This window comes from Numida meleagris, chromosome 13 (assembly GCF_002078875.1).
Source record: "Numida meleagris isolate 19003 breed g44 Domestic line chromosome 13, NumMel1.0, whole genome shotgun sequence".
Taxonomy (NCBI): domain Eukaryota; kingdom Metazoa; phylum Chordata; class Aves; order Galliformes; family Numididae; genus Numida; species Numida meleagris.
Genome location: NC_034421.1, coordinates 8726064 through 8750492, shown reverse-complemented (window position 1 = coordinate 8750492; position 24429 = coordinate 8726064). Strand labels below are relative to the sequence as shown.

Here is a 24429-nt window from a genome sequence, read left to right as displayed (position 1 = left end):
AGAACAGGGGAAAGCTAGCAAGCGTGGTGGGGCGGTGTCTGGCTGACCTGCTGGGGAGGAACCGGGGCTGCTCCCGGCCGTGGATGTCGCCTGAGCACCTGGTGTCCCCTTGGCCACAGTGGCAGAGTTTGAGACTCGTTCCCTAGATTCTCACAGCTAAACTAGAAGTAATACATTTATAGGATCAGAGGCAGTTCGCTGCTCAAGTTAAGTGCTTTTAAAGGTCTGAGTCATTCATACCGTAAGCTGTTTGGGGAGCTGGGTTTCCTTGTGAAAGCACCTTAGGTTATTCCTGGAAACATTTCTGTTGTTCTGCCTCACCGTGGGGCTGCTTTGTTTTTTGGGCACAGTCACCCTGCGTGGTCTTTGCAGGGAGCATTGTACCTTACTTCCCTTAAGATAATTAGCAAAATTCTGGACACACTTGGGAGGCAGTGAGAGCTAGAAAGGCGCTGCTGGGATTTGGGAAATTAACCCTGATCTGAGACTCCTTAAAACTGGTTGTAGTCTTTGGAGTCTGGTGGATCACACAAAGTACAGCATTTTGTATCTCTCCCAAGTAGTCAGAAGAGTTCTTCCAGAGCTGCCAATATCCCTGTTAGTTTGGCTCCTGCTGAAAATCGGGCGCGTAGCTTTCCTTTCACTAGTGAGGCTCAGCACAGGCTGGCAGCAGTGTGGTGTATTACATGGGCTCTTGCGCTGCTCGATCAGGTTAGCTGTGCCTCCAATGTGTGGATCCAAAAGTAGTTACCCCAGATTTTGGATGTCCAGCACTCTAAGCTTGAGGTGATGTATAGCGTCCTACTTTCCTGTCTGGTGTCAGCCTGCCTCCATCTGCACCAGGAATCTGATATTTACAGCCTAAACTGTTTGGCTGTCTCATCCCAGCTGGTAATAGCATTGTTAATTAGCTTCCTAATTTGTGCTGTCTGAATGTACCTGAATTTCTAGGAATTAAAGTCTGCATGGAACCCAGCACAGCGGTGAATGCAAGTGGAAAACAAGGCTGGATGCATAAAAAATGTCAGTGTGTTATTTAAAAAAAAATAAAAAATAAATCTGAGGTTGAGGGATAGTGCAGGTGGATCGTGTTTGCGCAGCGTGGGTGGTATAATGCTTCCTTACTGCGCTGGTGATAGATTTTACAGGCCAGGTGTGAATGCTGAGATTAGCCCTTGTGATTTGCTAGGCAGGAGAGAAGGGGAGAGGTGACCCCAGGTTACAGTAGTGGGGTGGCTTTCTGCTGTCTGAGGGCTCCTGTCAAGACCTGATACCATGCTTGGGCTGGGTGTTCTCAGTGATAAATTTGTCTGAGTGGTTTGGGGGAAAAATCAAAGGAAAGGTGGTAGAACTGGGCATTCGAATCACATTGGGCATGATGCTGTCCTAGATCCTTTGTGCAACAGTTGCTACAAGGGTTTGTCTAGGTACAGCTTGGCCTTGCAAGAGTTGTGAGCATGATGTACGTATTAGGGAATGGCTTGCTGATGGAAATAATTGAAAATATCATATATTGAAGAGCGCTGTGATGTGGGGGTGCACAAAGGCTGATGGAAGGGAGGTGCCAAACAGGAAAAGCAGAGATGCAGCAGCAGCAGCAGGAAGTACATGTGGTGAATATGAGTCTGTGATCACATCATGCTACATAACATGAACTGAGAGATGCTGTGAGAAAAAGAGTTAGGGATAAAAAGTCAGATGCTTTTTCTAGTGTGGGAGAGAGGCTGTGGGAAAGGTGCCATCAGGATGGGCCAGCTTGGGACAGACACTGCTGGTGTGGCTCTGGAGTAGCCAAGGGTGCAGGGAGGGTACACGGTAGGAACAGGCAGACTCTTGGCATATTTTCTGTACAAAGCAAAAAAAAAAAGAAATTGAATTGTATTGTATTGCATCAGAGGCACAGGGCTTCCTCAGCCTGCCACCTGCTCCTGCATGCCGAGCACATCCCGCTGCCTTTGCCAGGAGCAGTCAGCAGGAGCAGAGGAGACAGAATGCCTGCGGGAGAACTTTTAACGTGATTACGTGACGTCAGATGCAGCGCTGGGCTCGGCAGGTGAGGAGCCGGAGGTGCAGCCCCATGCACACTGGGTCTGGGCAGGACTGGGGTGTGCTCATGTTGGTCACTCAGCCTGGGATGGGCAGCTCCCATACTGACCTGTCTGCTGGTGAAGTTGGTTCTTTGGGCCGGCTCCAGCTGTGGCTTTGTATCATAGCTTTTTTTTCTGTGTTGTCTACCCAATCACTTAGTCTCTGATTCCTGTAATCTAATATTTGGGGTATCATTAAAGATATTTAAGCCTTTTGTTATGATAGCAATACCACAGCTGCTCCTTTTTCTTCTGGGAATGGGCGGTGGTGGTCAGATCTCCGCTTGGTTTGGACCTGCACTGCACCATGGGATGCAGAGCTGGCCCTGTGCTCCTCCAGGGAAGGAGAGGGGCTGGTGGCCAGCCCTGGTGCAGGCTCTGCAGCTCCAGCCTTGCTTCACTGTATGTAGTTTGCATCTGAGAGTAATGGTGGCTCTGAGCCAGGTCGTGCTAAGGAGGAGAGGTTATTCTGCGCTGTCATGTCTGAGGAGCAGTGATGTCAGTTCTCCAGCTCTTTTTGTTAGTAGTATTAATTGCTGTTTCTAAGCATCATTAAGTGAAGTGAAAGGAAGGTAAAATAATGGCTGAACAGTGATGTTCCTGTGAAGCTATGGCTTTGATACAGCCTGACAAAAAGCAAGGGCTGGGTTAAGCCAGGCACTCAGCACTGCTTCCTGCAAGGATGGACAGAGCCAGATTCCAGGGGGCAGCTCAGGATCTCCCCGCACGGCCCAGGGACATGCTGACCACTCCTGCCTGAGTTGTGCCTGAAGCTCCCAGGGGGCTGGTGGTGGTCGCTGGGGCTGGGGAAGAGAGAGGACATCTCAGATGGAGTCCATGTTGTGCGTGTTAATCAGGAGTTGAGGCTGATGAGATGAGAACCACATGGAATCACTGAAAATGAAGGGGGGAGAAACTACTGACCTTGTATTCCTTCCTCCTTGTAGGTCCTCTTTGCAACGACTACTGAAAAGCTGCTGAATGATCAGAGGTTAAAGAACAGATCTTCATCTGGGGATAGTATTCTTTCTTGTTTCTGCTCAGCACGAGGTACCACCAGATGGTTCTTGGTTGCAGCTTAGAGCGTGACTAAAATTTGTTTTTCAGGCACTTAGGCAAATGGGATTTTTTAAATTTCTCTTCCTGCTCTTTCCTTCCCCTCCAAGCTATGTTCTGAATTTCCACATTCCCTTTTCCCTGTAGAATGAAGTTGAGCTGGGGGAGCTGCTGTTGTCACTAAACTACCTGCCCAGTGCAGGAAGACTGAACGTGGACATCATTAGAGCAAAACAGCTTCTTCAGACAGACATGAGTCAAGGTTCAGGTAAAGGGCAAAGTATTTCTCACATTACTCATGCACAGCTTTTATGTGCTTCTAAAGCAGACCGGCAGCAAGGCTGCAATTTGCAGGGGATCCAAGGGGATTTGAATGCTCAATTCCTTTTAATACAAGGCACTGGATATTCATTTTATATATATAGCCAACAGTAACCAAAGTACCCAGAACACTTACCGTGAGCTAAGATTGAGGGTATGAATGCCTTTATGATGCTGAAGTTCAGAATCTCTGAACCGGAGTGAGGTGAGGAACTAGAAGCCCCACTTACCTCCATGTGCCATGTTGCAAGGCAGCCTGTTTAAGGTTGTACTGTATTTTGCAGGTGTCGAGCACTGTGTGAGTGTTAATATTGTGGTGGTTTTATTAAGGGTTACTAGCTGCTCTGTGGACAACATTAGGTTTTCACAGTGTCCAAGCCTTGCTCCCTGCTATTTCTTAGCATGCAGACTGGTAATCACTTTGTGCACCAGGCCTCCTGTGTTCTTGCCATACTCCCTGCCCCAGCACTGCTGCTGTCAGAATGCTGGCATTTTTCAGAAAGAGCAGAGCATCTGGCCTGAGTGGAGGCCGTCATTAATTGTGCTCGGCGTGGTTTCAGCAGGAGCGTTACTAAGGCAGCTGCCCAACTCTTGCCTCCCCGCTGTGCGGTGCTGCAGGCCCCGGTCCTTTCCCAGTGCTGTTCTCCAGTGTGATCCAGCCCCACGTCCCTGTGCCCAGTTGTGCTGAACCTTCCCAAACCATGGCATTGTCTCACTACACCAATAATGTACAGCCTGTGTTTTTTATATTTTTGTCAGATCCCTTTGTGAAAATTCAGCTTGTTCATGGATTGAAGTTAACAAAAACCAAGAAAACCTCCTGCATGCGGGGGACGATAGATCCCTTCTACAACGAGTCCTTCAGCTTCAAGGTTCCCCAAGAAGAACTGGAAAATGCCAGCTTGGTGTTCACAGGTAAATGTGCTGCTGTTATTGGTGTGGCGTGGCCTTGCTTGCCTCTAAGGTGAGCGAAACAGCTTTTGCAGGCATGCAGCGAGCCCTCACAGGGCGGAGCTGGTCCTGGTAGCTGCCCCACAAGGGGCGGCCGTTGCTGGAGTTCTGGGAGAGCTCAGTAAGCAGTGCTCTGCAAAGCCCTTCTCAGCTTGAGGCTGGAGCTGCTGGGAATACACCTTGTCTGTTCTGTGCTTAATTGGTGCCACTGGGAATGGTTTTGTGCATTAATTGCACTCTTGGTGATGGCCAACATGACATAAAGCCAAATATCGGAAGAATAAGAGATAAGCATTGAATGATCCTGAACCAAACCACTGGCAAAGGTAACTTTTGGTGCCTGACATAGTTTGCCTGTGAGGTTATGCAGGCACGGGTGTGTGGCACGGACATCACCTCTCCCTCCTGCAGCACAGCGGGGACGGGGCTGAGCGGTGTCTTTGGGGACATACACTGTGCCTGCAGCCACTCTTGAGCTCCTGTGCTTCTTAAATGTTTTTATTTTATTTTATTGGCAGATTTCTGCCCATTACTTGCCACCTTTCCAAAGAAGAGAAAGGGATCTGTATCTGAAAGAAAATACGTTGACATATTTTAGTTCTTACATGGCAGATGCAGGTGTCACAGCCTGTACCGGGAGCCTAATTCCCACCCATTAGCTTGTTTCCAAATGTGTCACAGCGAAAGCAACGCTGATCAGCAATTTAAATCCTGCCCTTCATGTTCAAATATTTCCTCAGTCAAAAGCCTATAATTAATCACGTCTTTGCGTGCACGTTGTCCTGAATGCACCTTTCATGTGCGATGATGAGTCGGTTCTTGGAAGCTTCTGTCAGGTGCTCATGTGACAGATGTGAAATATTCTTCTTTGTTTTCCCCTTCTTATAGAAGAACAAAAAGCAAACACAGTTCCAGCTGTGTGACCAGGGAGGGTGAGTGGGGTGTTCTGCTCCTCACTGAAGCTGAGGAAGTTGGCACTGATGAGTGGATGCTGGATTTTTTTATTTTAATTAATTTTTGTGTGTGTGTGTGCAAATGGATGTATTTTAAAATAAATGAGTTGGAAGTTAGTTAAGTGATTCATAACCATACGTAATGCAGTCAGGTTTCAGCGGTGTGTCTCTTACTTGGCGCTTCGCTGGTAAGTGCTTGCTTTGGAAGTTGCAATAAGTAATCCTGAAATGCCCGTTTTTGCTCTAGGTTTTTGTTTGTTGCGTTTGTTTTTGCTGTTGTGGTGGTTCTTTTTGTTGTTTGTTTTCTGGAGCTGATTTTTAGTTTTGTTTTTTTTCTTTCCATGGCTCTAGTCTTTTAGGTCAGTTAATTAAATTTGTTGTTGAGTCGAAGTCCAATTGAAAAGGCAAATAATCATGCTTGAAGGGTGGCTGACGCTGCTCTAAGTGAGTAGAGAGCTGCAAAACCAGTCGTGAGAGCCAGAAATTGAGTATATCTTCAATAATTTAAAGGAGCCCTTTTTGTGGCTTCGTATTTTGGACCCAGTGTGCAGCTGTCTTTACATTGGCTTGGCTTCATTTGAAGGCAGTGGAGCCGTGCCAGTCCCTATCAGCTCCTGCCTCCTTCTGTGTAGTGACACTGCAGAGTGATGCACTATCAGACAAAGTACAGTTATTATTTTTTCCATGGTGTTTTCTTTTTCTGTCTTGAATAGACTACCTGGCTTTCAGTGCACTGTAATAGAGATTTGTGCCTGTTTCTCCCGTGGCTTTCCCAGCAACAGCGTGTGGCAACCCTGCCACCAGGCAGCTCTAGAAGCTCTCCTCTGCCCTGTGTTCCTCGTGGAGCTGCTGAGAACTTGGACTGAGCCTGTGCTGGGGCACGGCTGTGCTGGGGATGGGAGGCCTTGTGTGCAGCTGGGGAGTGTGGGGGCAGCTCAGCATGAGGCAAGATTTGGGGTGTTTGGGACCATTTCTTAGGCCTTTTTTCCTCCTTAGAATCAGAATGATTAAAGTTGGAAAAGACCGCTAAGGTCATTTAACCATCAACCCACCCAAGCATGCCCACTAAACCTTGTCACTCCTCGGGCATATTAGGACTGAATTCTGGAGGTTGTTGGTGTTTACAGCCCAAAGTGCTTCTCTTTCCTTCCATATTGGTGCAGGGCACGTGTACCTTCTTCTCAGGTGCCTGCTGGGGTTGTTAGTGCCTAAGTGTCCCCACTTGGTGCCCAAAATAAGATGAGATGAGCTCAGGGGAGGCTGTCTCCACCAGAGCATTGTCTGTATGCAGCTCCTTACCAAAAGAGGCTAAAACCAGGAAAACGACTGGGCCTTGTAACAAGCCTCAATTAGTGAGGCAACAGCTTGTGGAGATGTTGGATTGTAACTTACTCCATCAGACACCTTGTCTTGGTAACGAGCACCTATGCAAACAGTGACACGTTTCTTTGTGGTGCTTTTTTCCACTTGCAGATTTCTGCATCTTGACCACCCCCAGGGCCACCTCCTTCTTGGGTCTGACCCTAGCAGGGCAGGTTTGGAAGGACAGCATGTTCTCCTGAGCACACATACCTCTGAGCAAAGGCATTCATTATTCTTTGTCCTGTGGAAAGTGGAATTCAGCTGCTGCCTCCAAGCGATAGCCTGAGGTCACCCCTGGGCACACCACTGAGGACGCTGGTGCAGCAGCAGCTCCGTGCTCAGGCTGGCTGAGTGCCGGCCTGCAGGTGTGTGTTCTCAGCCTAACCTTCAGAAAGCCTGTGCAGCAAGAGGCGCGATGACACCTGACATCCAAGCACCGTGGTGTTTTGTTAATGATTATAGCATCGTTAATAACCATCAGGTAATGCTGTTTGCGGTGCAGTAAAGCCCAGATGGCCCAATAAAAGCCACCGGGGCTCTGGGGCAAACCGCATCTTGGTGACTCTCCATCTTCTGATCACTTACAGCTTGCAGGCAGTTTCTCTTCTGAACCATTTGTAGGATTTTATGAGAATCTCTTCACTTTTCAGCGTGCTTTAATGGTAATGTAAGACCAAGTTGGTTTTGGTTTAGTTGATTTCTTTAGTTCCCAAGGAAGCATTGTTGAATGGTGGGATGTTGAGCACTTACAGCTGTGGTTTCAACGGCTACCATGCACCACAGGGCTGTGACAACACCACGGGTGTCCCTTACAGCAAGCACCATTACAGTTCGTGCCTTCAGCCCTGAGATCATGCTGATGCTTTATCCTGCAGCTCTAATTAACTTCCAGTTAATAGAGCGCTTGATTAAAATAACAGATTGCTGTTTGATAGCAGTATACCTTGTTCCTTGTTACCTTGTTTTCTCTTTCCCTTGGCCCTTCGGAAATTTTGTAGGAACCATTTAATGAAGTTTGAATTTTTTGAGGAAGAAAAATCCTTGTTGGGGTGTGTTGATAATGGTGTTGTTTCAGGTAGTTCAGTTTGCTGTGACTGAAATGCTTTCTTTTTTTTTGGAGAAATACTGCCTGCTGGAGCATGTTTCAGGTTGGATATTAGGAAAAATTCCTTCTCAGAAGTGATGAGGTATTGCAGTAGGCTGTGCAGGGAGGTGTTCAGGGAATGTGGAGATGCGGCACTGAGGGACGTGGTCAGTGGCACGGTGGGGGTGGGTTGATGGTTGGACTAGATGATCTTTGTGGTCTTTTTCCCACCTTAATAATTCAGTATTCATTTCTTACGGATCCCAAACCCACATTTACCCAAAGCATCTTGAAATAAAGTTAACTGGAATTCACTCTGGATGAGCAATGGTCAGACTGGTGGTGCAGATGTTGGACATGGGGTGATGCTTCTCTTTTTTGCCAAAAGCAGAAGATTTTTTTAAGAATCCCAAGAATGGGATGTAGACACATCAAGGTTTTTCAGTTTTTTTTTTTTAATTAATAGGCTGGTTTCCAAATGTTCAGCTAATTGGAACAGGTTGAACTTAGATAATAGATTTGGCCTCAGGCTACTTCAGAAATATGTGTGAATTTTGATTTGCCTGGCATCTGAAGGTCGTGCTTTCATCATCTTCAGGTGCCCATTTGTGGGGAGTGGAGAACACAATCTGTCTGGGGTCATTACACATCTCATTTTTGACTTACTGCTTCAGATGTTCATGTCTTGTTTTTCCTTTTGCTTATTTCTCACAAAAAACATTCAGGAATTTTGTCTTTTGCACACATCTATGGGGAAAAAAAGTTGTCTCCTCTAATATGAGGCAAATGAAATTTTTTTTTTTTTTGCCTCCCCCCATGCTGGCATACAGGAAAAAGAGGTGATTTCTGTTTTTTAGTGCTATGCTGGGCAATGTAATATCCCTTAGAGAAAAAGATAGACAACTTGCTGCTAAAAAATTGTTTCTGTTAGACCCATGCTTCTGAAGCAATGCGGTATCTGTATGTTTCATATATCAGAAATATACAGATATTGCAGGTCAGAAGAGGAATCTAATCTGTGCTTAAACCTGTGTAATCCTATCTTAGTCAAAGGAAGAAAAGCAAAAAACATTGATGTCAGCAGAGGATTTTCTCGGGATTTAGACCTGTTTAATTTAGATCAGAAATTGGCCTTTGTTTCTGGTGTTACAAAATGCTTTATGTATTTATGCAGTGCACACCATATGGTCCATGCCTGGCGTTAAGGATAACAGAGCAGTGCTGCTGCTCTGCTCCGCACGGTGTGACCCAGCAGGTCGTCAAGGACACCTCTGCTCCTGGGGGAAGGGACCCCAAACCAGCCCTGGGAATGGAAGGTTGGCTATAGAAACAGTCACGTAGGGCCTTCCCCGGGGGAGAGGTCCTGCACTGGGGTGTGAACTGCTTTCAGGTTTGGCACGAGGCTGTGGGCAAGCTGCTGCAGGGAGAAGGTGCTGGTCACCTCTGCTGATATGCTTGGGGGTCCAACCCCCCCCTCCTGCCTGCCTGCACTGTGGGATTTGGGCTGCTTGGGGAAGATGCTTAGGGCTACTGTTGCCTTTTTGCACCAGGCTGGCCACTTTAATTAGCAAGACAAGATTAATAACAATGAGAGCACCAGGATGTTTGTGTTTCTGAGCCAATCTGTTGCTTGCAAGTAAGGCAAAATGAAGACTCTTCATTCTGCCTGACTTCATTAATAAGAAGTCTGTGTCTTCAGTCTATGCATCACTGCAGGCATGGCAGAAAATGATTTTTTTCTGGAGTTTTCTGGAATTTTTTAGCTATTTTCTTTTCTTAAAGAAAAGAGCAAAGCCGCTCTCGAAGTTGACCCGCAGCACTTGCTGATGTTGCAGCCCATTAATTTAAACAGTGTCACGCCTCTCTCGACCTCACTCTTTTTATCTTGTTTTGCTTACGCCACAGTGAAAGAAATTGCTGCAGCATCTCAGTGGGCTGTAATCTTTCTATATATCAAATAAGGAACAATCTATGTGGCACTAGCTGCTTCTGGGTGCCTGGGGATGAGATGCCTGCGCTGGGGGTGTGGGATGCAGAGCTGCCTCCCAGCTGCTGGGTTTGGCCATGTTCTCAGGGTTCAGATTCCCTCTGCAGCTGGGTGCTGCGGGCAGCCTGATGGAGGAGGTGCAGGGAAGTGAGTTTTCCATGCAAATCAGAGCTTGTGGAGATTAAATTGATAAGTGCAAAACCACTATGTCTCCTCCCTTGCTTTTCTATTTCTACTGAATATTACTGGCCACGCTCAGGGAGCAAAGGGCAAAATTTGGTCCACCACATGACCTTCACAGTGTGCATAGTTAAGTCTGTCTGCTAACGACACCCACTCTGCACTAAGTAGCTCTTTAGTATTGATGTCAAGCAGTTCAGATGTAGTTTCAGTCCTGTTTAACTGGCAGAATAAACCCATTAGATAGTGGGCACAGCATAGAAAAGGCTGGACACTGATTTTCTACCTGTAGAGGCTGGAGAAGGAAATGTGGCTTGCCTGCTGCACTGGGTTGTGTGCCCAATGCACTGCACTGAAGTACAGTAGTGCCTGGGAGCTCACTGAGCCCTGAAGCTGGAGGGGACGGACTGGTGGGAGTTAAAGGGTTGGTGCTAATGTGTGGTTCCTTCTCGGGTGTTGATGATCTTGTCAGACCTGTCTTGCCAGTAAGGTGCTGCCACCCAGTTGCCCACATGCAGTTTTGGCCAAGTCTTTGCTATTTTTCCCTTTCCTTGCAGTGTGGTTGCAGCCTGCGGATGCTGCTGTGCAGTGTGGCTGCAGGAGCAGCACGCCGGCTGCCCAAGGCTTGCAGGGTTTCCAGGTTGCAGCATAACGGCCACTGACAGCAGATGTGCCTCCATGGGTGCAATCGTGGTTGAGACGTAGGGTTAGAAGTGCTTGGTGTTCCAAAGCTCTTGCAGTAAGAATATTGACTGTGTGGGTATTTTTTCAGAGTCTAGCCTGGTGGGCTGATGTGACAAACTAAGCTTTTACAGGCTGTGGCAACAGCAATTAAGAAAATATAATGGGTAAGATATTTGTAATGACTTTAAAGCCTGATGGTTGACACAGGCAGCCAGTGTTCTAGATCAGCTGTAAAAAGTAAGCTGGAGTTTGGCTAGTCAGTATTTAGACGGAACAACTTTCTCCTACAGCACAGGGGAAAAGAGCAGGGCTGTCTTCTTTGAGGGTTTCTTCCTTTGCAGGTCTGTGCCTGTGGCTGAAGCACCTCTGGCAGCTGGGGCTGGCGGTAGCTGGGCATCAGGGGTGCAGGTGATCCACCAAAGCAGTGCTCAGTTGTTTAAGGCCTTTTAAAATATGCAGTATGCAAACAAATTGCATTAAACCCCAAAACTCTGGAGACATTAGATTATGGGCGATGCTGTGCTGCAAATAAGCTGCTGGCATACTGATATAAATCAGGTGAAGGTGTTCTGCTTGATATCTAAACCAAAGGAGATGGTATTTCGTCTTTCTCAGAGTGGAGGCCGGGGGCTGCAGGGCCCGGTGCCTGCAGGCGGCAGCAGAGGCTTGGGAAGTCTCAGGCACATCTGGCATGGGGCATTCAGGAAGTGCAGATGTGCGTGGTCGTGGCTGAGCAAGGCACTTCCTTAAGGAAGCTGAAGGAATTGGCTTAAGAAAGTGGTGTAAACTGGGCTCTGGGCTGGATCCGTGCTGGGCTGACGCCATGCAGGCAGGCTCCTGGGTCAGTTAGGATCAATGGAGCTATAAGAGGAAAGCACAGAAATGCTTTATTTGCATCACATCACTTGTACTCAAGTATTCAACCCTTTCAATGGACAAGAGTGAACCTGCTGAAGCATAAAAAGAAAATCGTTTCTACTAGAAAGAGATTCTTTGTTTTTTTAAAAGCCTTTCAGTTTCTAAATGCATCCCTCAGTAAAGAGCAGCTGCGAAAGGAATTGGTTTGACCTCTGCTTCTTTAATTGTTTTTTTACTCCAAGTTGGCCTGGAAATGAATGTTGTTATTGTGTAAATTGCTGTGATGGTGGAAGGAGAGCTGATGAGATCAGGTGTGTAGGTTCTGTCAGGAAAATCACTTTCTTAACAGGAAAGCAGTGCCTGCTGCCTGTAACCAGAGCAAGTCAGCCTGACAGACCCAGCTGATAATTACCTGTTTTCTGCTTCTGAGCAACCCCATGGAGCTGGTGGGAGCGTGAGTAATATGTGATCTCCTCTGAGCTCCCCCTAGACCCTGGAGAGGTGCTGAGGGCCAGGTAACGCGGCCTGGGGCAGGAGTGGAGAGCCAGGGCCCTCGTCCTGCAGAGGCTGAAGGCGTGAGCATGTGGAGCTGCTCCTTGCATCTTGTATGCTTTCTGTTGTTTGGATCAGCCCTGAGCACCTTGTGAGCCCCTGCTGGCAGCATCAGGCCCACTGCTGGGCCCACAGGCTGTGTGTGCGGTGCTGAGCGGGTGCTGGTGCCTGCGGGGAGGCTGCAGGTTCACACGCCTGGGCTGGATGTGGTGCCATCACTTACGGTCTGCAGGTGTGTTGTGAACAAGTGCTCGGCCTTGGGAAACCTCCAGCCTGTTCTTCAGCTATAAGTCTACCTCTGTGCTATCGAAATTAGTTAATGAGTGAAGCAACAATGCTTGTATAATTAGCACATTAATACCCTGAAGGAATCAGCATACTAATTTACCTGACAGGATGAGAATAGAGGTCGCGTTCTCCAGAAGGGATGAGGGATGAGTCCTGTGGGTTCAGGCAGCTCCATTAGGATGACAAAGACTTCTCTATTCAACAGGAACACCTCCAGCAAGGTGCTTTACTTAGAAGAATTCAAAATGGTTAGGTCAGTGCTAAAACAAGCAGCCCCTGCATTTAATGCACCTTCTCATTCTACAATCCTGCCATGCATTGTTTCTGAAGAATTGGTATGGCTGGGATACTTCGCCTCTGCTAATTTAAGCTGTGAGTAATTGGTGGCCGTTAGGACTTCTGGGCTGAATTGGTTTTGTCTCCCAGAATTAAGCATCATCATCTTCTGTGCTTGAAATAAAGAGAAGGAAAAATAAAAGTGAGGAAAAAACTATATAATGATAAAACTATATAAGAAAAGTAGGGAAGCATTTGATTTGGGGGTACTTTTATGTGATTTTATCATGTTTGCTTTTGCTAGGGTAATAAATTCTAGCAGGCCATTTAGCATAGCCATGCTAGCCACGTTTGTGATCTCTTGTTTTATGTGAGAGCCCATAAATAACACTGGCAGGCTGTGTGCTGGAGGGGATGGGTGGCTTACAGCTCCTTACCACAGCCTCAGAGGCACTTCTCCAGGCAGCACAGAGCTGCCCTCAGGACACCAGCACTTGCTGGAGATGTGCCTCCAGGTGCTGGCAGCATCACCCACAGGAATGGATGGGGAGAACCTGGGCGGCCACGGATGTCCTAAGGTGGGGAGGTACATCCTTAGAATGGTCAGGGGTTTAATGTAATGTTTTTATTGTATGAACTTGGAGAATTGTTGGGGATGTGAAGGTTTTGCTTACGTGGCTGAGGGCACTGTGGTGTGGAGAGGGCTGAGCCAGCAGTCAGTGGACCAGTGCGGTGCTGGGCATGCTGCGGTAGCACGGAGCTGCCTGCGTGGCTCCTGTGGCTGTGAGAACAGAGCTTTGCTGTTCCCAAAAATAGCCCTAGGTCATTCGGTGAGAAAAAGCATCTCAGGCACAAGGTGAGATGCGGTGCTGTGGGATGCTGCCACTTGCAGAAGCAGCAGGCTGTTCTGTGCTAGCACCCACCTCTGAACCTACCTGTTTGGGTCCTGGTGCCCCCGCAGGCATTTGTTCTTAGAAGTCCTCCTCTTTCATGGGAAAGGTTTTAATCTTTAGTATTCTAGCCAGTGCCTGTGGTTATCCTGGCTTCAGCTTTTGTAGACTTTTGGTTCAACTTCCTAATGAGCTGTGGCTTTATTTCTCAAAACACAAAGTGCTTTTATGCCTCTCCAACAGGAGCACGCAGCCTTGGCCAGCATCAGGCCCGTAATTACTGACCGCGGCTGTCTGCGGCTTTGTTCCGCGAAGCTGGGCTAGCACAAAGGACGGGGCGTTAGGCTTGCATCTCTCCCTTGGTTACTCCCCTGGCCTTTTAACAAGTTATAATTATGGAAAATTGGTTCTGTATAGACATCCCACTGACAGCCTGTGTGTGTGAGATTCGTATCTGTAATTTGGGAATGATACTGATTATCATTACAAGGGGTCATTAACGTTTGTGTGAATGACAAGGATGTCATCCTCCAAAGGATCTGGAGGATGATTCTTGTTCATTTACCCAAGTCTAGGCTGTTGTGCTCACTTCAGCATCCTGATGTGTCCGGACAAAGATTTTGGCCTTTCTTCAGATGGTGTAATTGTTTACCATATTCTTGCTAAATGGCAGTGTGGATTTGTGGGTCCTGTTTATTTCAGTTGTATTTAAATCTGGGTACAACTTCTCAGTTTCCTTCCAAACTGCTCAGCCGGTCTCTTGAGTTGATGAAGTACGCCCTAAACATTCCAGTGTCCTGGCTAAGCCTTCTACAAAAGCTGTTCAGGAAACATCCTCAAAATGTCATTGACATCCTGGGTGCTGGGGTGGCACAGCCGCAGGACGTGGCCATCCCCAAGAGCTCACGCTCGGCAGTGCTCGGTGTGGGTGGGTAGTATGCTTTCCTTGATCTGTCCGCGTTTCTGCTTCCCACAGTGTACGGGCACAACGTGAAGAGCAGCAATGACTTCATCGGGCGGATCGTCATCGGTCAGTACTCCACAGGCGCTCCCGAGTCCAACCACTGGCGCCGGATGCTCAATGCGCACCGGACGGCTGTGGAACAGTGGCACAGCCTGCGCTCACGGGAGGAGTGTGACCGCGTCTCCCCGGCGTCCCTGGAGGTGACATGAGGTGTGGCACCTGCGGCGGCCAAACCGAACAGGCGGGCAAGGCGGGGAACAAACTCCAACCTCCAGATCACCCAACCTCACTCCCACCCCACAGCAGCCCCATTGGACTGAAGCGGCTGCCAGTACCCGCCTGGCTGCGTTGGCCTTTGTGCAAACCTTCGCAGCGCCAACCATGTCCCGCTGGGTCCTGTGCCAGCAGCTCCTCGGTGGCACCGGCCGCCTGACTGGCTGGACCCATTGCTCCCCGCGCCCGGCACCGCTCTGCTGTTCTACTGACGGAGAGCATTGTCCAGAGCAGCAGGAGGCAGGTGGAGGTGCCACAGGACATGCCAAGATGGGGAAGTTTTCTGAGTTGCGTCCACTCTCCTTACGGTCCAAATCCATGACTTGTCCTCTTGGAGATATACGTACCTGTGTGCTCTCGTTGGTGAACATCATAATTAGGCTAGGATGTTTTTTTTAAATGGTAGAAGCTGTGGTGAAGTCGATTCTGGCTCCAGTTTTGTCCTTGTACTTGTTTCAACAGAATTAATCTCCTGTTAGTACATGGCTGGCACGCACAGCCCTTGCTGTGCGGGGCCAACGTGCTGCCAGCAGTGGGGCCTGCCACTCTCCATAGCAGTCTGTGTGCGTCCAGTAGATACCGTGATGATATAGCGAGTAAATGTCTCCAGTAGCATTTGTACTTCTCACTCCTTCCCGATGTTGTGCAAAAGAAACCTGCTGTGGGGACTTCTGCAGTTAAGAATGCCCCAAATGCACAATTTCAGTTCCCTGATAGACTGCAGTGACTCCTTCTGTGTTGTGTGTGTTTACCGAGGTAGTTTTCCAGGTCAGCACATGAACGTAGGTGTGGTCAAGCTGTCCCGTTGGTTGCTTCTGTACATTATTTTTTTTTTTTCACGGCATATTGTCTGGTATGATGCAGATTGTATATTTATTGAAAATAAAAATCTATTTAATTGTGCCACGCACCCTGAGGTGGTAACTGTTAGCAGAATTTGTTCTTGCGTTGAGCTCAGTTACGTTTATGGCACAGGCAAAGCCAAGCCAGAATGCTGGAGCTGACCCTTCCTAACTACAGGTGAACCCAGAGCTGTTTGGGGGAGCAGGGCTGGAGCTGGCACAGACCCACCTGCCTGGTGACCACGAGCCCCATTGCTGCTGGGTGCGTTCCCAGTCAGAGCACCCTGAAGAGACGGGATCTGATGTGTGTGTCTGCATGGGGCTGCAGGTCGCTGTGCTCTGCAGGAGCTGTTTTAAAAGTTGTTTTATTTAGCAGCATTGTGGCTGCAGAAAAATCTGTATCTTGCTTCCAGCCCGTTCGCAACTCGTTCTAGAGGGATGGCATCCACAAGAGAGCAGGTTTCGGTGCAGTCCCAGAAAAAGCTGTAAACTTAGATTGGTTGCTAAGAATTAGAAGGGAACAGCACTGACTGTGTTCACAAGAAGTGCTGGCTGAAGGCAAAAATAGGAAACGGAGCAGGACCGCAGAGTTTTATAGCATGTGTGTATATTCTGTTTCTCTTACCTGTATGCTGATACTAGAAAAGGACTTAATACAATGTTTGTTTTCTTCTTCTAAAATCTGAAGTTTATTTTCAAATACAGTTCTGACCACGGAAAGGAGACATGCTGGAGCATCCATCGCATCTCTGCTTGATGCTGAAGGTTTCCTCGTGTTGCAGGACGGCACGAGCATGGCATGGACCTGGCAGGTGGGCAGCGGAGCAAACGAAGCAGCCTTGCTCTGGGCAGCGCAGCAGTGCCTTCCTCTCCGAGCTCCCAGCACTGATACAGCCAACCCACAGCGCACAACGGGGCAGTGCGGGAACACAGCCCCGCCAGGAGCCGCATCCCCGCCCGGCTCGGGGAGGAGGGCAGCGGGGAGGTGCGGGGCCGCCTCCTGCCGCGGGTGGGGCCGGAGCAGCCCCCAGTGCCGCCGCCTGCCCTGGCCGGAGCCGAGGACCGCGGAGCTGCGGCGATGGGCTGCGGCCGTGCTGTGTGCGTGCTGCTGGCTGCCGCGCTTCTAACAGCCCGTGCTTTCCCTCAGACCAACATCAAGATCAGCCAAGGTGAGTGAGAACGCGCTTACACCGTTTTGGGCAGCAAGGTCGGGCCCTCTCGGAGGGGCGGCCGCTGACTTCTCAGTTTCTCCTGCTCCAGAATTCTCAGGCTTGTGGACCTCCTGTCTTCTTTTGGGAGGATGAGCCCAGAGCAACCTGAAAAATGGCCATAAATACATGGTTCCTCCCATTCCTCTGCTTTTTTTTTTTTTTTTTCCAGGCTGTATGTAAGTCTGAAGCGTGGGGCAGCAGCAGCTGCTCTGTGCCACTTATATTTCTTGCAAACTTGTTACCGGGGCGGGATGGAGGTGTGCCTGTGCTCATCAGTGCGGCTCAGTGCAGCGCACCCTGTTTGTTTGTAGGGGTCTGAGCGGAGAGGGACCCTCTCAGTGCTATTCATGAGGAAATGGATCAGTACTTGGCTGTTTTTTTCTGCCAGATGCCTCATCAATGGGAGCTTTCCCCACGCTAATTAAGGAGTAGAGAAATGCAAGATAACTGCTATCTGTTACCTCTGGCCGTAGCCGAGCTGCAGGGGGGCTGCTGCTGGTGGCTGCGGCAGCCTCACATCTCTGAGCGTGTGTGACATGAGATTCCAATCTGGAAGGACAGCTTGGTTTTATTACAGGGTCTTAAAAAGCAGAGCCCTCTGTCTGAAAGGATGTTGCTTTTCTGATGCTCTTCAACTGTTCTTTAAAGTCTTACTTGGAATTTTGTGACTGGTGCCTAAAAAAAACCAAATAACCCAAAAGAGCGACTCCAGGCTGCGAAAAGCATTGCCCAGTCACTAACTGATCTCCATGTCCATCAGTGGCTGCTCTCCCTCTGGCACAAGGGGACTACCACCCTACTGAGGCAGGGAGTCATGCAGTCAGTGCTGAGTCTCCTTCAGTAGCATCCTGAGTCAAAAAACCCCAGGAAATTGCCTGGGGTTTTCTCAATCTGTCGTTAGAAAGTGGCCACCTGAGGAAGTGAAGCTTTCTGCCAGAGCTGTGCCAGCTTCTGCTCGGCTGTGACACGGGGTTTGCCCCGTTACGGGGATCCTGGTGGCTCTGAGCTGGGTCTCAGCAAATAAGTAAATAGAATTCTAAACAAATTTGTGGAGTGCAAAGCTCTTTTTCTGACCCTAAATTCTTGCTTTCCAGCTTTTGTGGATGTTACCTACCCGGCACGGGTCTTACCTTCAGCCAAGTTTAGACCAGAAATTTGGGGACAAAGGGATGAGATGCTGTGGGGCCAGCAGGAAGCTGGTGCTGTAGGTGGTGGCTTTGCTGCAGGTGCTGCTCTGGCCCCTGGGAGCTGATGCTGCCGAGCAGGACATTTTGCTGGGGATCTTAAATCTGAGGACCCAGTCAGAATACCCCCATTCCTGTTTACATTAAGTATCATTTTCAGCTGCTGACTTAGGTTATGAGGTTTTCCTATAGAGCTGTGAGCATGCTTATATACTCACGCATAAAATTTCCTATGGCTTTTCTGCTAAAAATAGCTCCTGAAGTTCCCAGATCAGGGCAGCACCCCCAGTTGTCACTGCCTGTAAACGTAAGAGCAGAAATACTCCTCCAAAGAGAGCACCAGAGCCTCTGATCCTGACCCAGGAGAGAGGATGCTAATTAAATGTTGACCTCCCTTCTTTTCCTTTTTGGTATATTTAACCTTAAATTCCTTCTGGCACCTCTGGTTCGCTGAAGCTCATCAAATTAATGCTACCTAATGGGAAGCAGCGCAGAATAACAAAGGAGGGCTGTCTGCATCTCCACTCAGTTTTGGCTGCCTGGGACGGGGGGGGGCAGCGATCCTCCAGGGCAGGGGGTGCTGAGGGCCCCAGTGTGATCCAGGAAGGGAGGGAGTTGCTGGGCTCTGCCCTGTGAATTTTGCCACCGTGCTGCTGGAGGTGAAGAGTTCGCCAGGGCTTTTTACACCTCTGTAAAACAGCTGGGGGCTGCAGCCTTTTCCCCTTGGTCCAGCCCTCTGCCCCCACTCTGGGTGCAACACCGCAGGAAATCACATCAGCCTGTGGCATTCCTGGTCCTTCTGCTCTGCGGCTGCAACAGTAGCTCACTTTTCTTTGGGCTGTTCTTTTCCCAAAGCAAGACAAGCTGGATGCCATCCTGAGCCCCCCATCACATCTGAGCTGCCTGGGTCTTGGCTGCGCTGCTCTGGAGCTGCTCCTCCTGGTTTTCCACCATACGAACATTGCCTTCACTGCTGCCGCATCAGATGTGGATGTTGGTGGGAGTCTGTTCTGCTCGCCACTGACCGATCCATGGTGGCAGCTGGTTCCCCCCAGGCTCTTCAACGTCAGAGGCCCTTCAGCAGTTCCTTGACCTCTCCGGCCTTGAGCCTGTTACCTGCTTGGGTAGCTCAGTGGCATCTGTCTCTCCCAGGGCTGGGCTGTGCCCTAAGCCCTGCTCTTGGCCCTGGATTCATTCCAGTAGGGCCCAGGGAGGAGGCAGGAGATGATGCTGAGGGATCCAGGGCACATCAAGGCTCAAAACCCAGGGGCTATGAGCGTTCAGCCTGATTGCTACATGATTTTGGGATGTGTGCATTTATTTGTGTTGGTGTTTGTTGATGTGTGCTCTGTGACCTCTTTTCTTCGTAAAGGAGGCTGCAGAGGGCTGTGTTCATGCTGTTGCAGTGTTTATATTATGCAATGGCTTAAAAAATGCCTCCTGTGCCCCCAAAATAGCCTCACTTGAGGAAGTTCCCCTGCCCTGCTGAAGAGCTCTGCAGGGCCCCAGCTCTTATCTCCCAGGGAGGCAGATACAGCAGCACTGCTCCCCGTGGCCTCCCCAAGGCTATTTCTGGCCCACAACACAAGGCGTGCTGGTGTGCACATGTATGGCTTTGGTTTGTTGTCAAGGAGCAGGGGAGGCTGCTGCTTCTCCTGCATCTCCTGTGTGTTCTCTGTTCTGCCCCCAGCCCTGCCGGAGCCTGTGCACGCCTACTCCTGCCCTCTCTTCTGGACGGAGTACGAAGGGCACTGCTACCGCTACTTCCCCATCAACAAAACCTGGGCTGAGGCCGACCTCTACTGCGCTGAGTTCTCCATTGGCATCAGGTCAGCGAAGCTGGCCTCCATTCACAGGTGAGAGCCACCGAGTGTCCTCTTCCTCCTGGGGAGGTGGGAATTTGGAGACCATGTCCTGTTCCATGCAGCAACCAAAGTCAGCCTGCTGTCTTGAGCATGGAAAACTGGTGAAGAAAATGCTTTTTGCTGTGCTGGCAAGAGTAATGCTGTAGTGTTCCCTGAATCTCTCTCAGGGTGCATTTTTTATACTTGAAGAAAGGGGGCAGAAATCTGATGTGCATACATGGGCTCTACCCCTCAGCTCCTTCTCCCCCACGCTACGCACCTTTTGCAAAGACGTGGCACCAAATCACCGCAATTAAAAGGCGGGGAGCCATTTGTCCAGCTCTGGCAAGGATGGTGATGGCATATCCCCAACCCTTGCCAGCCATAACCTCTCACTGCTACACATCTGCTCTTCTGCCAGCTGGGAAGAGAACGTCTTCGTGTATGACCTGGTGAACAGCCGCGTGCCCGGCATCCCCACTGACATCTGGATGGGGCTCAATGACCTGCGGCAGGTGAGCAGCCCCGGCCTCTCCTTCTTTTCCTGTTTTTCCCTGCAGTAAGTGGGGTAGGATGCTTGGTGTTTCGGCAGCCTCCTTCCTGCTTAGGTTTTCTTTCCTTGGAAACCGGAGAGTTATTCTGTGATTTAGAGAATAGCCAAGTCTATTGCTGTCCTTTTGTAGACTGAAAATTTCTCCAGTGTCAAAAATCACCAAGTTTCTGTGCTTTCTTATGATGCTCTGTAGCTTTTATAAAACTGGCCTGTGGGAGATATATCATCTAGTATATGGTGAGGAAATAAAAATTGAGATCATCAAAACAGTCACACATCAGCAATTCCTTGGAAAGAAGAAGAAAAGGAGAAGAGGGAGCACAGAATTTTGCACTTTCCAGTTACAAGAATGATTTCAAGAGAACCCTTGTGCAGTGCAGCAGCCCTGTGGAGCTGTGTTTCACTGATGTTTTATGGGCACTTAAGAAATGCAAAACGAGCCTTATCATTTATTGCAGTAGCTTGAATTATAGTATGGAGGGATGTTAAACCAGTGTACAACAAGAGGGATATTGAATTGCTTGAGCATGAGCAGAGAAGAGCAACGAATCTGAGGAGAGACAAGAAAACAAGTTATGAGGAGTTGCTGAGGGTGCAGGGGCTGTTTAATCTGTGTTCTCAGGTTGTGCTAGGAGAGATTTAGATTGGAAATCAGGAAGAATTTATTCATGGAGAGGATGGTGAAGCATTGGAATGGGCTGTCCAGGGTGGTGGTGGAGTCCCTGGAGGTATTTGAAAGGAGTGGATGTGGCACTGAGGGACATGAGTTAGTGACAGGACACAGGTCAGGCTGATGGTTGTACTTGGTGATGCTTGAAGGTCTTTTCCAAGCTCAATGACTGATTCTAAGCTATGGCTTTGTAGAACAGATTGCTAGTGCTCTCTGGGGTAGGTTTTCAACTGTATAACCCCAACGTGTTGCTTGCTCAGTCCTCCACGTGTCCCCATAGTGTCTCGCACCCATCCCCGTTTGGGTGTGTGGCAACAAGTTGCCTTGGGTCAGGGCCTGAGGGACACTGCTCTGCACTGGCTGCACCTCTGCCTCTGCCCATGCCCCACAGGAGGGTCACTTTGAGTGGACGGATGGCACCTCCTATGACTACAACTACTGGGACGGCAGCCAGCCCGATGATGGCATCCACTCCATCCCAGAGGAGGAGGACTGTGTGCAGATCTGGTACCGGGCCAGCAGCGGTAAGCACTGTGGTTCAAGGGCACTCTGAGTCCTATTTGCATGCAAATTCTGTCTGCTGCTGCTCGTGCTTTTCTGAAGAGGTTGCTGGCTGGGTGATAATTTGCATTTTAAATCTTTATTTTCTGCTTTTCTTCACAGAGAAGGGTATTTTCTCTATAACAACACTCACACACATGCTTTCTCTCTACTTACATCTATCCTCAGCAGCAAGGGGGGAACATCACTGGAGAATTACTAAATTTAGTCAAAGTTAACATGTTGTGATCTCCCCCTGCATGCACAGCTTGCTGCTAAGCCCATCCCTTGGCCAGCTTTCCCCTCCACTCCCACGATGGGCTCTCACTAAAGCATGGCAAGATCCTGCTTGTGTGAGAAGCCCAAAGGCATCCCCAGGCTGGGTGCCTCGCCTCACACCTTGTTTTTGGGGCAGCGCTGCGCTCCTGGAACGACAACGCCTGCGGCCGGACCTTCCCCTTTGTCTGCAAAATCCCCTCGCTGGCCCTGGACTGAGCCTGACCATGTGCCCGGCTTCGTGCTGCCTCAGTGGGGCAGGGCTGGGATGGAGCAGGCCTCATGTGCTTTGCCGGGGTAGCATGGCATGGAGCAGGCCTCGGGCCTCATGCTCTTGGCCTCGGCCCTGGAGCTCTGCCCGCTGACAAGCGAGCTGCAGACCAATGGAAGTCCCCCAGACTTAAGCCTGGGGTCGGGTTTAAAATAAACTCTCACAGGAAATCTGTAGGAAATCTGTTGTTTCATCAATGCAGAAGTAGTGGCTGCAGGTGGAGCACTGGGAGAAAGGGGATGGGATGTCGCTGGGCCCTGTGGGGTCAGGATGATGGCTTGGGGTGGGCGGGAGGGAAGTGCTTGGAGCAGCTGTGCTGTGCTGTAAGGGGATAGCCTGTGTGTGTGTGTGTACACATATAGCACGCACACACGTGCCGAATGCTGTGGCTGTGCCATCAGCTGCAGGCAGATTGGACTTCCTGATGTTAAAGAGCAAATGCAATATTAATTCCTCCTAATTTCTTCCTATAAGCTTGTCACTGATACGTAAAACATCATTATCATCACAGGCCCCTTAGATAGGTTTTAGATAGATCAATTATCCTTTAAGAAACAGCTTTAAGATGCAGGGGCTTCTATGCAGGCTGTTTCAGGGAGAACAGGAACCTTTTCCTCATCTTGACACAAAACCAAGTCAAATCCTTTGCAAAGATGACTAAAAACTCCCACACAAAATTGCTTTGTTGCCCCTGATGTCACCAACTGAGACACATCTCAAAGCTCAAACTTTCCAGAGCAATTGCATTGAGTGCAATGAGGTCAGCAGGGCTGACACGGCTTCACCCCCAACTGCCACCTCTGCTTTTGGCTAAAATACATTTTTTTTTTATCTCTGGGAGCTTGGAATGGAACTGCAAAACTTGGTGGGGGGGTACAGCTGTAGTTGTAACTGGGGCTGTGTGTTGGAGCCAGTCTCTAAAATGAGGAAATGCTGTCATCCCAGGTGCACATTTAAAATATATTTAATTATGTATGTATACATTTCAGCAGTTTTCTGCCAAAGTGCTGTGTGGTAGAGGATGTTCACCGCGTGCTTTTTGTTACGGAGGTGAATGCCCAGGGTCCCTCAGCACAGCCAGGCTGGAGGACCCAAAGAGCAGATCCACCTCCAGAGTACCTGGGAACTGCTGCTGGTTCAGTTGTCTCAATGGCGTAGGAGTGCTGAGTGTCCCAGCACTCTACCTGGGAGATGCTCCCCTCTCTGTCCCCATGACCCAGCTCTTGGCAGGGTGAGTCCCTGCAGCTGGTGCCTTCACTTCTTTGGTTGTGGGTGTGTGTGTGGAACCTCGCACCCATCAGAAGCCCCTGGTCAAGACATGAGACGGACAGACGGGCACCCAACGTTTTGTCAGCCTGCGAGATTCCAGAAGGTGAATCCCATTTATTTCCTTTCGCAACTACGAACCTTTTCTATTACTTAGTCATTTGTTTATCGCTGCTGCAGCTCACCCATGGGCAAATGTGGTTTGCTTGGTTTTTTTGGTTGTTGTAATTTTGTTGTTGTTGTTATTTGTGTTTGTTTGTTTTTCTTTTAGTGGATATTGAGTGACACAAATTCCTGACCGCTGGAATTGCTGGTTTTGGAACAAATGGTGCTGCTGGGAAGCCAGGTGTCTGTAGTGAAGTGGCAAGGAGCTGTCCCATGTGGGTGCTTGCATCCTTTGGGTGCTGGGAGTGCTTGCAGCTCAGTGGTAGCAGAGTGCTCCCAAAGGAGCGGTGGTCGATGATGCTCTGGTTGCCCCCATGAAATAAGACTGATTTTTGTGTACAGCATGCGTGCATTATCTTCTCTCCTCACTTTCCTCTCTGAGAGTGTTCCTTTTATGCATGAAATAATTCCTTTAGGATGTTTTTTTGCATGTTGGACAGAAGGTAATGAATGTGTTTTTTCCAGGCTTACGCCTGCCATCATAAAGCAGTGCATTACATACAGATAGCAATGGTACATAAAGAAACCAGCTGTAAAGGCAAGATGTTCCTGGTCCCAGTGAGTTCAGCAAATGCTGAACTGGAGCAGCACGTGGGGCTGGGGCTGCCTCCCTGCACCGCTTCTCCCTGCTCGCAGGAGCGGGGAGCTCAGCACCACGGGGCCTAGCACGCCTCAAGCCAATGCTCCCACCTTTCCCTGCAAGTGGCTTGAGACATTTCCAAAAAAAGGTTTGAATAGTTCCCTTGGGAAAGCGTTTGAAGACTTGGGCCCTACCACGGCTAAAAATACTGCTAATGGGGAGAGCCTGTGGAAGCTGTCGGCTCCAATTAGCGTCTTCATT

General features: G+C 49.2%; 2 protein-coding genes across 3 annotated transcripts in view; both read left to right on the top strand.

The window, feature by feature from the left end:
- SYT17 (synaptotagmin 17) overlaps nucleotides 1-15676 on the top strand; it is a 31297-nt gene extending 15621 nt beyond the window's left edge. The window contains exons 6-9 of one of the 2 annotated variants that reach the window (XM_021411883.1): nucleotides 3291-3411; nucleotides 4224-4379; nucleotides 8989-9130; nucleotides 14506-14675. In XM_021411883.1, coding sequence (XP_021267558.1) covers nucleotides 3291-3411; nucleotides 4224-4379; nucleotides 8989-9130; nucleotides 14506-14536 — 450 coding nt within the window. In that variant the 3' untranslated portion in view covers nucleotides 14537-14675. Of the gene's footprint in view, nucleotides 1-3290; nucleotides 3412-4223; nucleotides 4380-8988; nucleotides 9131-14505 lie in introns of both variants that reach the window. The other variant, XM_021411882.1, reaches the window with a different exon arrangement.
- CLEC19A (C-type lectin domain containing 19A) lies at nucleotides 15810-22338 on the top strand. Its single transcript, XM_021411884.1, has 5 exons — nucleotides 15810-16777; nucleotides 19694-19859; nucleotides 20269-20362; nucleotides 21462-21594; nucleotides 22026-22338. Exons 1-5 carry the CDS (start codon nucleotides 16687-16689, stop codon nucleotides 22103-22105), a joined length of 564 nt encoding a protein of 187 aa, XP_021267559.1. The 5' UTR covers nucleotides 15810-16686; the 3' UTR covers nucleotides 22106-22338.